The sequence below is a fragment of the Helianthus annuus genome, chromosome 1 (genome assembly GCF_002127325.2).
Source record: "Helianthus annuus cultivar XRQ/B chromosome 1, HanXRQr2.0-SUNRISE, whole genome shotgun sequence".
In the NCBI taxonomy this organism is placed as follows: Eukaryota; Viridiplantae; Streptophyta; class Magnoliopsida; order Asterales; family Asteraceae; genus Helianthus; species Helianthus annuus.
This window is the reverse complement of record NC_035433.2, coordinates 77,915,814-77,939,085: the sequence shown is the minus strand read 5'-3', so window position 1 is coordinate 77,939,085 and position 23,272 is coordinate 77,915,814. Positions and strand designations below refer to the sequence as shown.

Below are 23,272 nucleotides of genomic sequence, written 5' to 3'. Positions count from 1 at the left end.
TATTGGAGTGTGGTGATGAAGACATCGTTCAAAAAATACAAAACATGCATGTCTCTTTATGTCATGACCTGATGAAAAAAATCGACTGCCATCTAATGTTTACCAAAATGTAGCCGCCTACCAAGCTTGAAACTTGACCTGATGAAAAAATCCATAGGCTCTACTTTGTAACGAAGTGCCTTTATCCCAAATTTTATATATGCAATTGACTTGTACCTTTGAAAAAAAAAAAAACAGATGAGATGACTTTTATAACTTGTATTTGCAAAAAAAAAAAAAAAAAAAAAAAATAGAGTCAAATAGAGCCCATCCTTTAGTAGATGTTCGGTTCCTGCTTCATTTTTCTTAGATTTGGGATTATGAAGAAATATCATTCATCAGATTAATCACATATTTAGACACAACATTTCCATTCAATACATAACCATGTACACACTGAATGGGCCAAAAGTCATACAACAAATATGACCTTGGCTGACTTGATTGCAACAGACTAATTTAAAACCATCAACATTACACTTCATAATGTCAAGTGCAGAATTGACTGAAAATAGTATTAACATGAGAGAATATTACGTAATAATATAATAATTATTCACAATTGCTATATGCTCATAACAGGGACAAGAATTCACAAAATTAACTTTAAAAAGGACCAAAACAAAGTTATTAATGAAGCTCAAACCTGGAATAATACGATCCAAAATAAAGACTTTTTAAACCCTTGTATTAAATTCAAATGAACTGTTGAGATCTCTATTATCTTTTTATTTAATCTTTCTTGATTGTAGCTTCTTTTTCTCCATTCAACGATCAAGTTTAGGTTGAATCACCACATTATATTGTTTAACAAATCATCCTTTAACTAACTTAATGATCTACTAATTTTGTTCCAAATTGATTGAATTTAGGATTTGGTAATTTCATATACCAACCACAAAAACATTCAAGAATCATACAACAGTAGGCTACTACTTCAATATTTTGTTTGTTCATATGAATTGGCCAATTTCTAATGCCAATCTTTCACAATGGAATCATTTAGACAGTATTTAATGGGATTATGAGACTTTGACCTATTATTTTTGATAAACAATAATAATAGCTTGAAATTAAAACAATACTAAATTCATATCACTGATCATTAAAAATGTAAACAAATATATGTTGAAGTTTTGATAGCAAATGAAGCTAGTTAAAAATGAATAAGAGCACCTTTTGTGGAACCACCAACCACGATCACAGAATCAACCCTATCATCTGTGCTCATCATCCCATCCTGCGTGTAGATATAGGATATCAAATTTCAAGTAAACCAAAAAATTAGAAAATTAAAATCATACTAAAAAAACTTACAGCCCACCATACTAAAGAAACCATAGACTTTTTTTCAAGCAATTAAATCAAATTCATCTTCACTATCTGTTTGGAACCGATTAAACCCTACATTTTTTTTCGAAAAACACAAAGGGATGTAACTGAATGAAGATAACAAAGTGAATCGACCTTACACTTTCACCAGATACAGTGAAACACCGATAACTGCAAATCGAGTGAAGGCACCATTGTTATCTATAACAGTCCATAAAACAACATAAAACCCCTAAAACAGTCCCTAAAACACATTTATATCTATAACAGTCCATAAAACAGCATAAATGTGTCCCTAAAAAAGTCCCTAAAACAGCAAGAAGTAGTGTATAAATTCAGGAAAAATCATAAAAATCTCTAAAACAGCGCCTAAAACATGCCCTAAAACACATTTTAGCAGTCATAACATGAAAAGGTATCTAAATCTGTCCCTAAAACACATTTTTATCAAAATCGGTCCTAAAACACATGTAATAGTTCAGTTCAAAGCTGAATTACAACTATGAAAAACTATAATATATCTAAATCAGTAACTAAAACACATGTAATAGTAAAAAAATTAGCAAAACGGACTAATAGCAAAATCGGTTCACTAAACATTAACATAAAACGAAAGTTAAGTTCAAAGGTGAATTTGGCATACCTGATTTCTTGAAACAACAGCAAACCTTTTTTCAATCACTAACACCCTGTACAAAAATTCAGTTCAGAAACCACAAAAAATTCAATTCAGAAACCACAAAAAATTCAGTTCAAAAGTAAACAAAATTGAACAAAATAAAAATTAATACCGGAAGAACAAAGCAGATGCACAACGGAGAGGGAAGGAGAAATGGTTTGGCTTTAAAGACTTCATCGGAGGATGAGGGCAAAGATGAGGAACACAATTTCAAACCTCAATCCGTGTGAATGATGATTTATACCGTCCGATTAACTTACAAATTCAAACACAGCCGTAGGATCTGTGTTTGTTCAATAAACTTGGAGTTTTATGCGAAGATGGGACTGAAAAATCTGTCTTCGTTGAACAACAGGGAGACAGTAGGTGCGATTGTCAAATTTGGATCCAAACTCGAAAGGGTATTTCTCTGTAGGATGCAGAGAAGGAAAGAAGGAGAGAAGAAGAAGACGGCGAGGAAAGGGAAAGAATTGGGGATTAGGTATTTGGCTGGTTGCTTTGACCTGCAGAAGAGAGAAGAGGGAGAACGCTATTCTCTGCCCTCATTAATGATGTTTGACATTTAGCAAGTTTTCAAAAAAAAAAAAAAAAAAGAAACAAATAACCGGAAATTGTGAGGACTTGACACGTGGACAAAATGAATGTGGGAGTGACAAGTAGGAAAGAGAGAAGGGGGGAGTGTTGTGGTGTTGACACATAGGATTTTCAACCTTTGATTTATTATAATAGTAAGACTTGTTTTTAGTTGTTGACTAATGATTTGTTGACTGGTTGTTGGAGACAGCCAAATTGGCAGCATGCACTAGAGAATAATTAGAGAGTTGTATCCCGTGTAGATTAGTCATGGGTAAATTTTGTTAATATTTATAATTATAATTATAATTTTGTCTACCCGATTTACTTGAGGTGAGACTTTCGTATTGGTTTTGGCCAGAATGAGCTGGTTTAAAAGACGTTATTTTAAATGAAAGAAAAAACAGGTATCCTTTTGAAAACTTTTGGTCTATGTAGCATAGGAACGGGTACAGGACTGTGGTACGGGGACGATACGGGTACGGGGAACGGCAAAACTAAAAAATCCAAGATACGGGTACGGCAAAGGTACGGCAAAAAAATTTAAAAAAATAAAAATATATTAAACAAAGTCCATATAATGTGGTAAAATCTTAAACTTTGTGCTATTTTTATAAACTTAAAAGTTTATGGACCAAATGTAAACTAGTCCAGATAGAAGGGTTAGATGGAGAAAAAACAAACTTTTTAATGAATTCTTTCTTAAAAGTTAGTGCTAAAAGTGTTATAAAAAAGACCAGAGGGTGTAAAGTGACAAAATGACAAAAAAAAATTATTAAAAACCCTACAAAAACAATGATGAAACGCCGCTACCATCAGTTATCTTCTTCATTGCCACCACTCAATCTATTCCATGGTCAGCCGGAAAATTTTTCGATCATCCCATATTTAACATACTTCTTTGTACATAAATCCATCACTGCCTAAATATATTAAGGAAACGTCTCCGAAACGTCAAACTGCCGTCCCCAATTTCCCGGAAGCGTTTCGATGCCGTCCCCAGATTCCCGGAAACGTTCGGGGGACGTCTCCATGGAGTTTCCGTCTCCCGAGACGGGTACTCAATGCTCCAAGCCATCCCTGTGCTTCATAGCTTTTGGTCAAGATGAGTGCAAACTTACTAGTTATTGACATTTGAACAACAATTACATTCTAACCCATTAAGTCAAGTCAATAAAATTGAAAGACACCTATCATGGATCAGTACTAAAAAACTGCCTCATTTCCGACCAAGGTTTTAGTCGGAAAACGGCGTTTCCGACCAATTTCCGACAGAAATACGTTTGTTGGAAAAAGCCTTGTAGGAAAATATTTCCGACAAGCATTCCGACTAAATTCGCGACAAATCTCCGACAAAAAGAAAAAGTTACCATTTCCGACAAAGTTCCGACCACAACTTTCCTAAAGCTTTCCGACAGCCATGTTCCTACTATTTTCCGACCAAAAGGTTCCGACAAAGTCCTGACTACAATTTTCCTACAGCTTTCCGACCGCCATTTTCCTACTATGTTCCGACCAAAAGGTTCCGACAAATTTCCGACCGTCGTTTTCCTACAGCTTTCCGACCGCCGTTTTCCTACTATTTTCCGACCAAAAGGTTCCGACAAAGTCCCGACCACAATTTTTCTACACCTTTTCGACCACAGTTTTCCGACCAATTTCCGACTAAAAAACTTTTTAATACAAAAAAACTAAAAAATCCAGATTTTTCTACTAAAAATGCAGAAAAAAATCCAATAGAAATCCTAAATACGACACGATTATAGAACTGATAATTCATCCACAAAATACGCCACGGTTTTTAAATTACAACTTCAACCGCAAAAGACAACAAACAAAACTAAACTATGGTGGAGGATTGCTAGGATTACCAATCTGCTTCATCAACTCGGTTATTTGTCGTTGCATATCTACTCTCATTTGTGTTGCATCTCTTCGACTCGATTTTGCAACACTTCCGTGTGGGGTTGTTGCGCCTCTTCGAATCATTTATTTAACTTTTCCACTTGGGATTGCAAGTTCCACACCTAAACAGCATACATAATATTAGTAAAAAAGCTATATATATAGACACACTAGTAGGAAACCTATGCGATGCAACCCGTTTGGACATAATACGTTAAGCCAATTATATAATTAACAAAACTATCTGTAGGATACTAGGATCTAAGGATATAATGTAAAACCAAAAACGCATTTTATACATTTTCCTTTTTATTGATTTCTATCAATAAATTTTATAAAAAAATACCACAATCCGAATCACAATAAAGGGTGTATGCCTGTGAGAAATTCGAAAAACTGTTGCCCTTTTAACACAGCGCGTTCTTTTTTTCACACATAAATATCCAACTTACCACAAACATAAAACTATAAATCTGCAAAGAAATCACTTGTGGTATCAAGGCCATGAGCGCGTCCGTTTTTCCTCTTTGTACCTAAAAAAGCAACAAAATTAAGTAAAGTTGGATACACACATCGCAAGAAGCGAACACAAACAGATCTTTATTGAAATTATGGTGTATGAACTATGAACACTCATTTACATGACTTTTTTTAAAAACAAGAGCTTGCAAAATTTTTAGTTTCGATTTCATTGTGAAACAAGAATCACAACTCCGCTTACATTAGAAAAAGAAAGCACACTACCTTTTGACGGTTTTGGTGGAGCATTATCGATATCCATATCCATGTCCTCATCATCACTGTCAGAAGCCGATTTACCCTCTACTTTCTTTCCGGAATCTTGAAGTAAACTATCAATATCCCACATCTACAAACGAACATGTTGATGGTTAGTAACTTCTCCAATCATGAACAAACGTACACACAAAAAACATACCTTCAATATCGAATCATGGGATATGCTTCCGCGAAACTTTCTATCATGGGAGAAAGCTGAAACAAGAACAAAACACAGATTAGAAGCAAGATTGTACCAAGCTACCGGAGTTTAGGCGTTATTTTAAAAGAACCAATTCCATTGATGAAGAACATTCACTGTAGAAACCTATAATAATCATTTATATAGAAACTATTTCCATATTGTCTCATTGAATAGCGAAGCTCGCAAGTTGGGTAATGGGTCAAAAAAGATCAAAACAGGTGAGGTTTTTCTTTTTTTAATTTCATAAATAATTGAGGTTTTAATTATAATACAGAAACTATTATCAAAGTAATGACACTTTAAAAAAAAGAAAAGCATTTTATATGAACATGCATATCCATACTACAAATGAAACTTACCAAGACGCTCAACAGGATACTCCAAGTGCTCTGCAATTGGCTGAATTACTCTGTTGGGTAATATACCTACCAAACTAAACACATTGCAAAAAAAAGGTTTAAAACTCATGAAAAAACATGAATTAAACAAGATAATTACAAAATCCTTCTCACTCCGGCAATAACCCTCGATTCATCAAGCTAAAGAATATGGAAAAGCTATTTTTTGTCGAAAAGTGGTCGGAATTTCCGACCATTTTCCGACACCCATATCCGTTTTTTCGGTTTTTTCAACATTCTAACATGGTTTTTTCATTACGTATTTTGTACACCTTAGTTATACATGAAAAGCTCTTACTTTACCAACTTATATGTATAATTATACCCGGTCATACGTGCATGTACGCTATCGGGACCCATTACTTAAACTAGGCTTTTACTATTGTATAAGTGTGAATATATGTATATGTGTGTATGTGTATGCACCAATACAACTACATACTAATACACACATACATATACATATAGACACAAGAAATACGTTTATATATATAGATATACACCTCGGTATAACTAAATATGAAAAGAATAATTGTTTTAGTCGGAAAATGGTCGAAAATTTCCGACAACTTTCCGACCAATGTTGTGTTTCGTCAGAAAGTGGTCGGAATTTCCGACCACTTTCCGACACCATTTTTCGTTTTTTTCATTTTTTTTCAACCTTTAAACATCGTTTTTCCATTCCATCTTTTGTACACATTAATTATACATGAAATACTTTTACTTTACCAACTTATACACATTGTACACGTTTATACGTGTATGTACACTATCGGGACCCATTAATTATAACAGGCTAAGTATGTGTATATATATATATATGTATGTGCGTATGTATGCGTGTGAGTACACTTGGACAAACAAATACTTATACATACATACATATATATATATATACATACATATAGACACAAGCATATACATTTACGTACACACAAATACCCCCACATGATTATATAACAAAAGAACAATTGTTTTAGTCGGAAAATGGTCGGAAATTTCCGACCACTTTCCGACGAAAAGCTGTTTTTCGTCGGAAAGTGGTCGGAAATTTCCGACCATTTTCCGACACCCATATCCGTTTTTTTGGTTTTTTCAACATTCTAACATGGTTTTTTCATTACGTATTTTGTACACCTTAGTTATACATGAAAAGCTCTTACTTTACCAACTTATATGTATAATTATACCAGTCATACGTGCGTGTACGCTATCGGGACCCATTACATAAACTAGGCTTTTACTATTGTATAAGTGTGAATATATGTATATGTATGTATGTGTATACACCAATACAACTACATACTAATACACACATACATATACATATAGACACAAGAAATACGTTTATATATATAGATATACACCTCGGTATAATTAAATATGAAAAGAATAATTTTTTTAGTCGAAAAATGGTCGGAAATTTCCGACAACTTTCCGACCAGTGTTGTGTTTCGTCGGAAAGTGGTCGGAATTTCCGACCACTTTCCGACACCAATTTTCGTTTTTTTTCATTTTTTCAACCTTTAAACATCGTTTTTCCATTCCATCTTTTGTACACATTAATTATACCTGAAATACTTTTACTTTACCAACTTATACGCATTGTACACGTTTATACGTGTATGTACACTATCGGGACCCATTAATTAAAACAGGCTAAGTATGTGTATATATATGTATGTGTGTATGTATGCGTGTGTGTACACTTGGACAAATAAATACTTATATATATATATATATATATATATATATATATATATATATATATATATATATATATATATATATAGGGCAATGATAAATCGAAAACCCACTCCAGTTGACTAAACCCTGAAAACCCAAGATCTACCATTGATTAAAAAAGATGGATGGTTGTGATGTCTTTTAGTGTAATATATATTACTTTTTAATATTCTAATCAGTAATAGTACACATAAGGGATAAAATGGGAATAATGTGTGAGAATTTTCTTCTTGGAAGAATGGAACTTTTGTCAGTTGTCTGCATGATCATTATTACATCCATTTTTTAACAATTTCTCTCTCTCTCTCTCTCTCTCTCTCTCTCTCTCTCTCTCTTCATCCCATCATCCTCCATCTCTCAAAATTCTATAAAAAAAAATTTACAGAAAATAAAGCAGCAGATTCTTGGTCACTTGGGTCATTATCACAAATTTAATATTGTTGAAACCCAAAAGTCGTTTATTCAATCTGTTATTTTTATCATATACATAATAAAAACTTGAACAAATATATGTAAATAATTACAATCTTGCATGAGGGCTTGGTTCGATTCCTCTTTTTATGTTGTGATTATTTTTTATTAACTCAATCTTGCTAACTACAATCACCACATTTATTGTCATTAATAACAGTCATTTATTGTTATTATTTTGTTGGTGTAAAGAAAATTTCCGAAAATGCTCGTCAAAAATGGTGAATTATTTTTCTATATACTAATTTTCTTAATTATTATACAACGTTGTCATGAAAAAAAAGGATATTCAAGCAACCATCAACAAAAGCACATGATCAAACACACATAGAGCAAAAATGTACAAAAATCTCAGTGAAAAAAAAAATGTAACACGGATACAGCAAAAATGTACAAAAATCTGAGGCAAAAAAAATGTAACATGGTAAAAACAAAACCAAAAAATCCATAACATATAAAATTTAACATAAAAAATGTAACAACACACTTATTTTTACAATAATCTAAAAAAGTGTAACAATGCACTTTATTTTATGTAAATACAGCAAAAATGTACAAAAATCTGAGGCAAAAATAAAATGTAACATGGTAAAAACAAAACCAAAAAATCCATAACATATAAAATGTAGCATAAAAAATGTAACAACATGTGACACTTGTGCCTCCGTGACCATCAAACAAAAACCAAATCAATGAAATATTATGTTTCATACTTGGGATTTGTAAAAATATGTGTATCGTTTGCACATATTAATTCTTGTTCGATTCGGGCTTTAAATCGCTTTCTGGAAGGTTATACGCGACCTGATGCGTAAATATAACCAGTTTAATGCAACAAACACTCTGGAATAGTGACATAGGCTTAACATACCTTAAATAACTTTTACATAACTTAGAAATAAGTTTTGGATGGGTTGGTATGCCGAAATCAAGTTTATTCTCTTACAGGGACTAAATTCGACAAACTGCGAAAGTATGTCAATTTGTACTGTAACAAACCTTCCGGAACATGATCATAAGTTAAACACACCCTAAATATCCTTTACATAGCTTAGAAATAGGCTTTGAGGTGTTCGGTGTGCTAAAATAAACTTTATGCTCATTCAGGGACTAAAAGCGTCAAAAAGTGCATAAGTTTGCATTTTCGCGCATATTTACGTTCTGCATACTTCCGGACTTCCAAAAAAATTTATGTAAGCATTAAAATATTTTATTTTAGTGTTTAGCATGATAAAAACCCATTCGTCGCTTAATTTGGTTGGTTTTTGCGTTCGTTATGACTTCCGTCGTAATTAACCGAACAACGCAACCGTACGACCAAACGAACCGACATCTGAGATATTTTTGAGCATATTTCATGTCCCCTATACTTTAAAATCATTTTAGAGCCTTGAAATGAGGTTACCGGGGCTTAAACGTGCCAAAAATGCATCAAAACACATGTTTCTGAAGTTCAGGGACCGAAACTGCAATTCTGTAATAGTTGGCCAGGCGGCCTGCGTAAGACTACCTTAAACTCTTACACGGGCCACGTGAGAGTCCCAGATCAGCAAAAAATCTGTTCCAGCTGTTACCAGCTGTTCCACAACCTTGAATCTGGTTTTTAAGCATTCTAGGGGCCAAATTTGATGGTTCTTAAGAGCCCATGGTATCCAAATACAATTTGCCCACTTGGACGGCCGAGATCGAAGCACGTTTCGCGATGAACGATCCTAACGGTTGTGCCATTCCTATAAATACCCACCTTCATTTCATTCATCCCTCACATTTGATCTAATTCAAAGCTTTCTAAGTGGAAGTTTATGCTTCCTACCTGAGAGCGAATCGGGTCAAATCTTGCTGGGACCTTCTGTAAGTATTCTTTCGCGTTTTTCGTTCGTTTTAGCGTTAAAGTCAAACTGTGTTTGACTTTCTGCATTAACCAGTTTATGGTCAATGCGAAGTTCATTTGAACTTCATAACGTGAGCGTAATCACGATGGTTATAGTCCCTAGTGACTATACCTACTGATTTCCACGTTATCTAGGCTCAGTAACGAGTCGTAGTTTCGGCCAAAATGCGTTTCCTCGCGTATTTTGTAACCAAACTACTCTAGGGTATCAAAACCGTTTGTTTTGATACCAAACCTGTTTTCTAACTTTACTAAACATGTTCTAGTATGTTTAGCTCGTCGCTTTTAGATTTGTGCTTGTTTAGGGTCGTAAAGGTAAGCGATCTAATCAATCGCTTATACTTTCGAACCCGACCCAATTGGTCGATCATTAGGATCCGACCAAACACTTTAGGTGACCATAGTTGTATATAAAATAACCTTTTAAGGTTATACCTTATGGTCACGTCGTTTAAGTAGTTGTATGATAAGTAATTCTTATGCCTTAGGAAAATTACCAAAATGCCCTTTTTACGCATAAATTCATTTTAAGCATATGTAACCTAAGTTTTGACATCTAAACTGATTAGACAATAATATTAGACATGTCAAGGCATACATTACTTGTCATAGGACTAGTTAGGCGTTCGAACGCGTTTTACGTGAACGACGCGTTAAAGTAGCGTAAGCTACCTAAACGGGTCGTAATGGGTCGTAAGCACTTAGGTTAGCTTTCATTTTAGTATGTAGGCTTTGTTAGACCATATCATATGAGTTCCAATACTCATTTGGTTTACGAAACCTCATACTATCCGATCTCTGAGTTAGGTCCGGTTATTAATGTAGTTACCTATATTAGGTGCCGTTTGATTTCCGTGATCCCTCTAGCTTTGCTTGGTTGTTAGTAAAGACTTCTAAGCACCCTCAAGTGGGTACATAGTCCCCTCTTTTACTGTTTTCCAAACATTTTGGGGTGAAACACATGTGCCTACTTGTTACTTTCGTGATTTCCATTGTTTTTACATCATATACTTGCTATGTTCATTAGTACACTATTAGTACATGATTTCATTGTGTTTTTGCTATGTATGTTTACTTAACATGCTAGCATATCGTTTTACATAACATTTCATGCTATGTATGTTCATCATACTTAGTACATTTTACATCACATGCTATGTATGCCCATTGTGTGCATACTTGGTACATCGTTTTACATGACATTTTATGCTTTGTATGTTCATCATACTTGGTACATTTTACATCACATGCTATGTATACCCATTTGTCGCATACTTAGTACATTGTTTGTGCATTTTTACCTATGGTTTAGTTGATACATATTTCACTTGCCATACATGACATTTTATTTACACATTACTTGATTGACATTTGACATAGACATTTTTGATATTGATATACACATTTCATGGACTACATTTTGACATAAACATTTTGACATGGTTTTCACAAAGACATTTGACAATTGGTTTAGACATGGGCAATTTACATTGGTGGTTTGTTTGGGTAAATGATTTAAGTAACGAGACGTGTGTAATGTGATACAAGCATGGTGGATACGCCGCTGGTACTTCCTATATATAAGTGCTTGTATTATATTACATGTCGTAGCGTTATTTATAATCATTCAATTTGGACTTATACATATTACACAAATAACATATTTTTCACAAGACATTGTTTTACAAAAACAGTTAGTTTTATACAAATTCATTTTACTTGGTTATTCATTTAACCTTACATCTTTTTTTTTACTATACATATCTATCATCGATTTTCAAACGATTTATAAAACAAAACATTTTACAAGGATCATGACTGACTTTTGTTAAACAACTTTTTCTAAACTTATAAGTCATGAATCCTAAATCAATAAAACCTATGTACTCGCCGGCATTTTTATGCTGATGTATTTTCACATGTGTTTCAGGTACAATAGTTGATGATATTTGATGATGATATTGATGCATGCTCACATAGGATTGGACGAGTGCCTTAGTGACATTAAAAGATGCAAGACTAGTTAACTATGTTATATTTTCTTTGTTGTTAAGACATTGTAATACATTTAATTCAATAAAATGAAATTTGTTTAATCCATGGTTGTGAAACAATGATTCTGTTACAACACTCCTCGACGTTTCCGCCACGTTTTATTGTTTTACGTGGTCGGGGTGTGACACAACACACTTATTTTTACAATAATCTAAAAAAGTGTAACAATGCACTTTATTTTATGTAAACGTACATTATTTATGTGACACGGAAAAATGTAACATGCATTTTTTCTTGAACAAATTTAACACAAAAAAATTGATCAATCAAGAAATTAAAAACATTCATCTTCTTGAACAAAAAAAAAACAAAATATCCAGAAAAAAGTTGCATGTAACAACACACTTTATTTTTACAATAATCTGAAAAAGTGTAACAATTCACTTTATTTTATGTAAACGTACATTATTTATGTGACAAGGAAAAATATAACATGCATTTTTTCTTGAACAAATTTTACACAAAAAATTGATAAATCAAGAAATTAAAAACATTCATCTTCTTGAACAAAAAAAACATATCCAGACAAAAGTTGGAGCATCTGGATGATGATCTTTTAGATCACTTTTAGATCTAGATGAAGGTCTTTAAGAACTGGAAATGAAATAGAAGATAAAGATATAAAGAGAGAGAGAGAGAGAGAGAGAGGGGGAAAAGTCATAAATAACACATTTTTACACATTTCATACCTTAAATACCTGATTCAACTAAAATCACTTACAAAAAATGTGTAATTTTAGATAAAAAAAAACATAAAGAGAATTTAAAAAAAGTAACAAGATTCATATCTGATTCATCGTCATCTTCGTATCTTATTCATCATCATCATCTTCATATTCATATTCATGTGCGATTTTCTTCAAGCTCTATTAACATCTAGATCTTAACTCACACACCGGATCTGGTAACCACCGCTGCAATGGTGGTGGGTATTCTTTTCAATCTGGAACAAAATTCTAGTAGTGGTGGGTGTTTTTTTTAATCCGGAACAGAAGTCTTTCTATGATGCTTGATGTAGTTTGGTTGAGATGAGAGAGATTTCTAGTAGTGGTGGGTGTTTTTTTAAATCTGGAACAAAAGCCTTTCTATGAAGCTTGATGTAGTTTGGTTGAGATGAGAGAGATAAGCTTTGTAAAAAAATGACGGTGATGGAGGTAACAATGAAAACTACTTTATGGAGAAGAGTGAATTATTATATTAGAGAGATAAAGTTTTTCAGTGTAGTACAAAAATGTGTCAGGTGAAAAGTTTGAAACTATTACATTAATTAATTGATGGATGGAGGTGAAGTTCCAAATTTACCCTTTAAGCTATCTGTTACAAAAAACACGTGGAAGCTTATTGTCCACACAATTGAGTTTCTTGGGTTTAGTCAACTGGAGTGGGTTTTCTCCTTATAATTAGCCTATATATATATATATATATATATATATATATATATATATATATATATATATATATATATAATGTAAGTATCTATAGAAAACCCACTTTAATTTAGAAAACCCGGGAAACTCAAAGCTCCCGATGTTTTTTTTTCTTGAAAAAATTTACACATGTTATATACATGTTTTTAAGGGTTTTGGGCAAAAAATATCAAAAAAGTGCCGAGTAGATATTTAAAAAATAAAAAATAAACAAGTTTTGGTGTAACACATGTTACAAATATGTCAGATGAATGTAACATGTGTTACACCAAAACTTGTTTATTTTTTTTTTAAATATCTACTCGGCGCTTTTTTGATTTTTTTTGCCCAAAACCCTTAAAAACATGTATATAACATGTGTAAATTTTTTCAAGAAAAAAAATCATCGGGAGCTTTGAGTTTCCCGGGTTTTCTAAATTAAAGTGGGTTTTCTATACATCCTTCCCCTATATATATATATATATATATATATATATATATATATATATATATATAGGGTGAGAGTTTGCTACAAAGTCCATTTTTCCTACAAAGTGTACAAAGTCACAAAACACCACAATTTCAGCCACAAAACACACTCAAAACATACAAATAACATAGTGAAGATTGCTAAAACACCATATTTGTGGGTTTTGTGTTGTGTTTTGGATGATAAGGCTTTGATTATCGAATGACTAATATTAGTGTGTTTTATGTTGATAATCATGTTGTGTATTATATTCATAGTTGTACGATGGTGTGTTTGAAGTTTTTAAGGACTGTTAGGGTTTGGATATTGTGTTTTAGTGATCTTCACTTTGTTATTTGTGGGTTTTGAGTGTGTTTTATGGCTGAAATTGTGGTGTTTTATGACTTTGTACACTTTTTAGGAAAAATGGACTTTGTAGCCGAACCCCACCCTATATATATACATATACATACATATAGACACAAGCATATACATTTACGTACACACATATACCCCCACATGATTATATAACAAAAGAATAATTGTTTTAGTCGGAAAATGGTCGGAAATTTCCGACAACTTTCCGACGAAAAGCTGTTTTTCGTCGGAAAGTGGTCGGAAATTTCCGACCATTTTCCGACACCCATATCCGTTTTTTCGGTTTTTTCAACATTCTAACATGGTTTTTTCATTACGTATTTTGTACACCTTAGTTATACATGAAAAGCTCTTACTTTACCAACTTATACGTATAATTATACCCAGTCATACGTGCGTGTACGCTATCGGGACCCATTACTTAAACTAGGCTTTTACTATTGTATAAGTGTGAATATATGTATTTGTATGTATGTGTATGCACCAATACAACTACATACTAATACACACATACATATACATATAGACACAAGAAATACGTTTATATATATAGATATACACCTCGGTATAATTAAATATGAAAAGAATAATTGTTTTAGTCGGAAAATGGTCGGAAATTTTCGACAACTTTCCGACCAAATGTTATGTTTCGTCGGTAAGTCGTCGAAAATTTCCGACCATTTTCTGACCAATTTTTTTCTCCTTTTATTCTTATTTTTGGTCGAAACTTAGACGGAAGTTTCCTTCAAATTTCCGACCATTTTTTTTTGTCGGTAAATTGTAGGAAAATAGTCGGTATAACCAGATTATTTTTTTAGTTGTTATTTTGTCGGAAAATGTTCGGAATTTTCCGACCAAATTGGTTTTCTCGGAAATTTTGATAGGAAATCCCCCTGTTTTCTAGTAGTGAGCCACAACAGTATGTCCTTGAGCCGGTCGATCCGACGTGAATGTTGCAACTGGTGAGCAAGTCTCTCGAGCAGAGCATGTGTGCCAGCAGGCAACCTCACAGCTCGATCATAATTGACCATAAATTATTCAAATTAACCGTCGTTGACCAGTATTCGCGTAATTTATCATTAATAACATAAGTAACAATCAATGAGCCTATATGGCTATCACGAGCTGTTTATGAACACTTAACAAACGAGATTTTAGTTCCTGTTCGTGTTCGTTTGTTAAGGCCGAATTATGCGTAAAGAAGCATAAAGTTTGAAAAATATATTCTTATACACAGAACAAGGGGATATTAGCCTAAAATGATGCATGGCAATTAGAGAAATAACAGATAGATATTCATTTGGTCAACTCTTTTGCACTAATTTTGTGGGTCAATATGAAAGACTCATCTTGATTCATATCCAACCAAAGCACAAAGGTTGACGTTTTAGTAAAAATAAGTTACAAAAACATAGAACAAGAAAGAAACTCAAATTACAAATTGCAATAACACTATATATATTTTTGCAATAACCCTTCTGATCTCCAATTCAAGTTCTTCCATTCACTTTCGGGTGGCTCTCATGTTTTGTCACCTGTGCATTCATTAAACCATCGATAAATGTAACAAACATACAAACATTTATATACAATAGTCTCACTTTCTTGTTACTATTTTCTTCTATTCCGGACCCCGTAGACCCATTCCCAAGCCCCGTTAAACTTCTATAATGTACCCCAACATTACCAAATAGTTTTGTGAGCTACGTGTGAGTATTGAACTCGTTTTTAAGCTCCCGAAATGTACTCCAAACTTATTAAAGAGTATTTATAAGGTGTGATTAAGAAGGGAGTGTGTACGTAAGTATGTGTGGGAACGAAATAAGTCTATAAGCATGTATGTGTATGGAATTACCTACATGTTAGTGATGTAATCCATAGGTAAGCATGAATAGAAATGAGCATGCACGTAGGTTTGTATGTATGTTTGTATGTATGAGACTAATATATATGGTGGATGTTTGTGACTAAGATTTGTTTAGTATAATTATATGGGAATGTAAATGGTATGTAAAAGCTTGGATATGTATAATGTATGCATGCATGCATGCATGTATACATACATGCATACATACATACATATGATACATACATGCATATGATGCATGCATGGTGCATGTATGTATGCATGTATGTATGTATTACGTACGTACGTACGTACGTATGTATGTATGTACGTATGTATGTATGTATGTACGTATGTACGTACGTACGTATGTACGTACGTATGTACGTATGTACGTATGTACGTACGTATGTACGTACGTATGTACGTATGTACGTATGTACGTATGTACGTATGTATGTATGTACGTATGTACGTATGTATGTATGTATGTACGTATGTACGTATGTATGTATGTACGTATGTACGTATGTACGTATGTATGTATGTATGTATGTATGTATGTATGTATTTATGAAGTGGGAAGTATTGTACACGTAAGAATAGGGCTTGTATATATCTATACATGGCTTCAATACGTTGGAGTATTTACGTTACTAATCATGTGCTTAAGGGGAGTGGGGGTGGTATCACTTGCAAAAATTCTGTCACTCACAAACACCCAATCAAGTTCCGCCATGTCATCAACCATTTTTCCATCACTCACAACCTTTTTTAGTGGCAATGGTCATCACTCACAACACCCAACAATAAACCCTCACACCTCCTCACATCCATTTATCACTCACACCCCTATTACTCGTGAAATATATCACGCACACAATATCATCACTCGTGAACAAAGTTGGTGGCGGTGGAAAAGATCAAAGTTCCACGCATGAAAATAGCCCATCACGTACAAATTCCCCACCACACACCCCACCTCCCCTAAGAATGAAACGAAAGTGCAGGTATAATATTATTGACCTTATGAAGATTTGACGTCGGGATGCAAGATTGTACCCAGAAAGATAATCGAAAAGATTAGCATAAGTAGAAAGAATGTGGCGTGGTCATTTAATTACGTATGTTTAGATCATGTATGACGTCACCAAATATTAATGATACGGGTGTATGTGGTGATTGCAGGTTGCACGGAATTATCATCATTATGGAGTACTCTAAGCGATTGAAGATCGAGTCAATGAACGTGGATTGTATGGGAGCGAAGTCGTATAGTTTATAAATGTAGATTATGCTTTATCTTTTAAATAAGATTGATGGACCCAATTTTTGTAAAAGGGATTATCCAATCGTTTCCAGTAGGTTACAATATTTATAAAGAAAAAATTTCTTTTTGTTCGTATTTCCGCCGCTTACTTTTTGTTTTAAAACGGTCAAGGGTCTTACATAAAAGAAACGCGGATGGCTCACTAAATAAACATAAGGCTAGACTCGTGGCGAAGGGTTATGTTCAACAACCCGGAGTTGATTTTGACGAAGTGTTCGCGCCAGTTGCTCGACTCAAAACAATTCGGTTACTTTTATCTATCGCAGCGAATGAAGGTTGGGAATTACATCATCTAGATGTTAAATCCGCGTTCCTACATGGCGAATTAGAAGAAGTTTATGTCGTTCGTTCAACCGGAAGGGTTCATTAAAAAAGGCGAGGAGCATAAAGTTTATAAATTGTCAAAGGCGTTATACGGGTTAAGGCAATCTCCACGTGCATGGAATACAAAATTAAATTATATTTTATTAAAAATGAAATTCCATAAGTGCTCGCAAGAACAAGCCGTATACCGAAGAACCGTTGGAACGGATGTCTTATTAATCGGCGTGTATGTGAATGATTTAATTGTGACGGTTCAAATTTGAAACTTATTATGGAGTTTAAGCGCGAAATGGCTAAAAACTTTTAAATTTCGGATTTGGGAAAGCTTACTTATTATCTTGGAATTGAAGTGTCATAGAACAAGGACTGGATAAAATGGTTTCAAGTAAAACTTCTAAACACATTTATTACTTGATTTCGAAGGTGTTATCTGGGGTTAGTTAACAGGCTTGATCTCACATTTGACTGACTGCTGCTTCCAGCTTTTTTTAACCTGATCAAATGAAACATATGTGCTTGAAAGAGACTGGCTTTAATTTATAGAAAAAACATTCAAACTGTCATCTCTTTAATATGCAAATACTCTCAATCAATGACATATGCTTTGAGATTTGACTCGTTCAAATGTTAACTACTGCTTTTGTTTGTGTCTCATGTCTGTTGTCACACATGATAAATCAATGAACATATGTTACATGTACATATTTTGTCCTCATACTATTTGACAGATTGCTTAAAGCAAAAATTTTGGACTTCATAGTATGTACATTTTCCTGTTGTTAGGTATTATGTCTGCGTCAGCGATACTTTATCCTAGATTTGTATTATTATGGTACAACATCAATATGACACACGACAAGATTGCAATCCGTAATATGTCACTCGACTCGAGACTGAAGCTGAAAAAACTAGTTATGTACCGGTAAATATTTATATAAAACCCAAATGAGAGAAAATTTATCATGATATGTCAAAGTTGTCCCAAACATTACACATGAGCCTTACTTTACAAGTGATTGATTATAGTAACCGAAAAAGGACACAAATTAACTATAGGGTTAGAAGAAGCTACAAAAATGTAACCGAAATGTTAATTCGGGTCAATAACTAACGTTCTACACTTAATTAAAATAAAGAGTAAAACTGCAAATCTAACACAAAACGAAATTATTAAAGAGTAAATTTCTGTTTTCGTCCCTGAGGTTTGTCAATTTTAACTAGTTTAGTCCAAAAATCTAATTTATAACAAATCCAGCCCTGAAGTTTGCATTTCTTAACGCTTTTCATCCCTAAGAATTAAATGAAAAAGCAACCCTTAGAGATGAAAAGCGTTAAGAAATGCAAACTTCAGGGCTGGATTTGTTATAAATTAGATTTTTGGACTAAACTAGTTAAAATTGACAAACCTCAGGGACGAAAACAGAAATTTACTCATTATTAAAAATCTTTGTTGTTGATTTTTGTGGGAGTTATTGGCCTGTTTTTTCGCTCTTTTTCCACGTTCTCACTGATCCACATACGAGTCAATCATTATCAGTACCTCATCATATAGAACGAGTAAAAACGATTAAACCTGCAGGCTGGGTACCGACACAGTGGATCTTCCTTGGTCGTCATTTTGTACTTGATATATTGTGTCAAAAAAGGTTTATCAACAAAACCTGCAGGCTGACATAACAATGAAATTATACTTTATTTTAATATGAAATAACATTTAACATCAACCGAAAGCATCTATATATACCTTTCTCTATACAAACAAAAATTTAGGGGGCAAGACTAGATTACCTCGAAAACTGTTTTAGCTCGCCTAGGGGTTTAAACGAGTCAAGCCGAGCCCAAACTAACTCGCTCATGGAGCCTGTATTTCACCCTTTCCAAATTGTTGTTGCTTTTCTCATCTTCGTATTCATGTTACTAAAACTAACAAAAAAGTCAACCCCAAATCTACCTCCTGGGCCATGGAAGCTACCACTCATAGGAAGTATCCATCATCTTGGAAGCGCACTTCCCCATCAACGGTTGCGCGATCTAGCCGATAAATATGGACCGTTGATGCACCTACAGCTCGGTGAACTTTCAGTGGTAGTTGTGTCTTCACCTGAAACAGCAAAAGAAGTCATGAAGACTCATGACTTAAACTTTGCTGACAGACCTTCCGTTTATGCTTCCAGTGTGATATGTAAGGGTGCTACAAACTTTACTTTTGCAGCATATGGAGACTTTTGGAGACGCGTTCGCAAGATTTGTACTCAGGAGCTTCTGAGCCCGATGCGGGTCCAGTCGTTTGGGCCCACAAGGGAAGAAGAGGTGTCCAAGTTTATCAAGTCTATTAGTGAACATGTAGGGTCTCAAATTAATCTAAGTGAAAGAATTTTCTCGTTAACGTATGGGATTACCGCGAAAGCGGCATTTGGAAAGAAGTGTAAAGATGAAGAGTTGTTTATCGCACTTGTTAAGGATGCTTCGGCTGCAGCTGCAGGATTCAATATTTCGGATCTTTTTCCTTCGGCTACACTGCTGCCTTTAGTAACTGGATTTAAGGCGAAACTCGAGAAGATTCGTGATAGGTTTCAGGAAATTGCTGGTAATATTATTGAAGAACACAAGATCAAAAAGGTGGCTAGTAATGTGGATGTTTGTAATGAAGATGAAGATTTTGTTGATGTTCTTATGAGGTTTGAGGAGTGTGGTGATGTTAAGTTTCCATTGTCAGAAGCTAACATCAAAGCAATCATCCTGGTTAGTAATTATGATTTTAATTTTGGAAAATTGGTTTTTAATAAACCAACTTTTGTCACGTTGGTAAATAATAATCTTACCTACGTAATTGGTATACAATAATCCCACCTATCAACATGTTGGTACTAAATGAACTTCCGTTAATTTTTTTTAACTGAAGTTAGTTTTTAAGTTTTATTTATTACACAAACAGTCCTTGTAGTTGTAATTTACTAGTTTTAACTATTTTAAAACTAGTAAATTACAGTCCCTTGAGATTTTTCTGTTTTATAAAATAGTTAAAACTAGTAAATTACAACTACAGGGACTTTTTGTGTAATAAATAAAACTTAAAAATTAACTTCAGTTAAAAAAATTAACGGAAGTTCATTGAGTACCAACATGTTGATAGGTAGGATTATTGTATACCAATTACATAGGTAAGATTATTATTTACCAACGGGACAAAGGTTAGTTTATTAAAAACCAATTTTCCTTTAATTTTTAATCAAGTCTCTCTCCCTCTCCCTCACGAGCGCCCGAGAAGAGATAGAACAAGATAAATAATTCTTTTTTTTTGTCAATCTTAAAAATATTTAAAATATAAGAAAATTGTTGAAATGCAATGTTTATTCATATATCTTGAAATTCAAAAAAATAATATGAACGAACTTCGTTTATTTATACAACCTACACATAACCTACCACAGCGTCCTTTTTTTCTTTACTTCGTCCACTTTGCGCGCTAAATGTTATTTGTACCTGATCCTGCCCCTCTATATATATATGTGTGTGTACTCACACACGCGCCTCATTGAACGCGTATAATAACAAGATGGAAAATTTACAATAAATAGATTGTCATCATATATGTAAGGATAAGACTTAAGAGTGTGATTTTTACATGATTATGCAATAAAAAAAGAAAGAGAAAACTGTAAGAAAAGATTTGAACAATTAATTTCAAAAAATCTATTAAAACTACAGTTTTTTTACCTTTTAAAGGAGCATTCTTATCATTTCTTTTACCATTTAGACAACAATTTTGGTAAGAAATGGCTAGTGTGGGACATTAAATGTTTAACATAAGAATGTTATAACATTATATATGTCGATTGTTAAAAAAGCTTGAACTCTTCATGCCAAACATATTCTTATTAGTCATTTAATATTTGGATTTTGGATCACTTCCTGAGAACTTAAGTTGTAAAAATACTAGTAAGAGGACCGGAAAGGTAGGACCTAGGAAACAGAAATTGAGGCATTCTGTCTTACTAATATTTAATCCTATATGTAATGCAGGACATATTTACAGGTGGGAGTGAAACATCTTCTACAACGGTTGAGTGGGCGATGTCAGAAATGCTAAAACACCCAAAAATACTGGAACAAACACAGACCGAAATAAGAAAAGTTGTCAACAAACGAGGAACCATCGACGAAACATGTATTCAAGAAATATTGTTTCTGAAGTTGGTCATTAAAGAAACTTTACGATTACACCCTCCTGCGCCTTTGTTACTTCCTAGAGAAAGCAGGGAGAGATGTGAGATTAATGGTTATGAAATACCAGCGAAGAGCAAAGTTATCGTGAATGCATGGGCCGTTAATAGAAACCCGAAATGGTGGAAGGATCCCGAAGTGTTTAACCCGGAGAGATTTTTAGATAACTCGATAGATTTTAAAGGACTTAACTTTGAGTACATACCATTTGGAGGTGGAAGGAGAGTGTGTCCTGGAATATCATTTGGATTAGCAAATGTTGATCTGCCGCTTGTCAAATTGCTCTACCATTTTGACTGGAAACTGCCGGATGGAATAGCGAGTGAAGATCTCGACATGAGTGAATCGTTTGGTGTGACGGTTAGAAGAAAAACTGGCCTGAAATTGATACCTACTGCTTACCATCCTTTGCCTGCATTATGCGCTCGTGTAGATTGCTAAAGAAACGAAAGCCAGATCTTGTCACATAACATTATGTCCTATAATTGTAATGTTTTGTTTTTTGTTTGTTTTTCAAGAACATTTGTAGACCTGCCTTTGAATATAACATTATGTCCTATAATTGTGATTAGTACTAATTTTTTCGGATAACTTATTGCTGTCATAAGTTCTATGTGATTGCTTAACAAGTTACAATTTACACTTAACCAAGTTTCATAAAGAGAATAAAAAATATAATATAGAAAATCTAAAAATAATGCTCAGATTCGCTTCATAATTCGAAAGATCGAACAGGTGTGATGACCCAACATCACAATAAGCGCAGTTTCTTCATTGCAAGATGCACCAGCCGGGAATCGAACCCGGGTCTGTACCGTGGCAGGGTACTATTCTACCACTAGACCACTGGTGCTTGATGCATACTCGTTGAGTGATGATTTTTATGACTTATTATTTTAAGTTCCAGCTTGTAAATGATATATCATTTTGAGCATGATGCTTCAACATATAATCTGGTGAAATTGCAGTGCAAGGCATTTGGTAAAACACACAAGTTAGAACTTTAGACCATGTTTGGGTTTAGACTAAACAATTACAAGTTAATTGTTGGTCAAATGAGCATTACTTTAGTCCATATATTGACTTCAAAAATCTATTTTTATTCGACAACTCACGTAGTTGTTAAAGCATTGCAATACCAAAACTTTTTGCCATTAGTTTGGCCAGCAAAACCTATGTCACTCACCAACTTTATTGTTGACCTTTTATTTTCACATATGTTTC

The 23,272-nt window shown here is 33.7% G+C and overlaps 1 protein-coding gene, 1 long non-coding RNA gene and 1 other non-coding gene across 3 annotated transcripts; 1 reads left to right on the top strand and 2 right to left on the bottom strand.

The window, feature by feature from the left end:
* Positions 1-4,542: 4,542 nt before the first annotated feature.
* LOC118482068 lies at positions 4,543-5,278 on the bottom strand. The gene is made up of 2 exons (XR_004867035.1): positions 4,981-5,278; positions 4,543-4,650 (listed from the first exon to the last, which is right to left on the bottom strand). It is a non-coding gene; the product is annotated as an uncharacterized LOC118482068 (long non-coding RNA).
* A 14,328-nt stretch (positions 5,279-19,606) lies between these two features.
* On the top strand, positions 19,607-22,610 carry LOC110918443 (cytochrome P450 71D11). The gene is made up of 2 exons (XM_022162758.2): positions 19,607-20,566; positions 21,848-22,610. Exons 1-2 carry the CDS (start codon positions 19,679-19,681, stop codon positions 22,487-22,489), a joined length of 1,530 nt encoding a protein of 509 aa, XP_022018450.1. The 5' UTR covers positions 19,607-19,678; the 3' UTR covers positions 22,490-22,610.
* A 220-nt stretch (positions 22,611-22,830) lies between these two features.
* TRNAG-GCC lies at positions 22,831-22,901 on the bottom strand. Its single transcript has one exon. It is a non-coding gene; the product is annotated as a tRNA-Gly (tRNA).
* Positions 22,902-23,272: the final 371 nt, after the last annotated feature.

Coding starts and splice junctions, on each gene's coding strand:
- LOC110918443 (XM_022162758.2), top strand. CDS start 19,679: ATGGAGCCTGTATTTCACCCTTTCCAAATTGTTGTTGCTTTTCTCATC. Junction 20,567..21,847: donor ACATCAAAGCAATCATCCTG/GTTAGTAATTAT, acceptor TATGTAATGCAG/GACATATTTACAGGTGGGAG.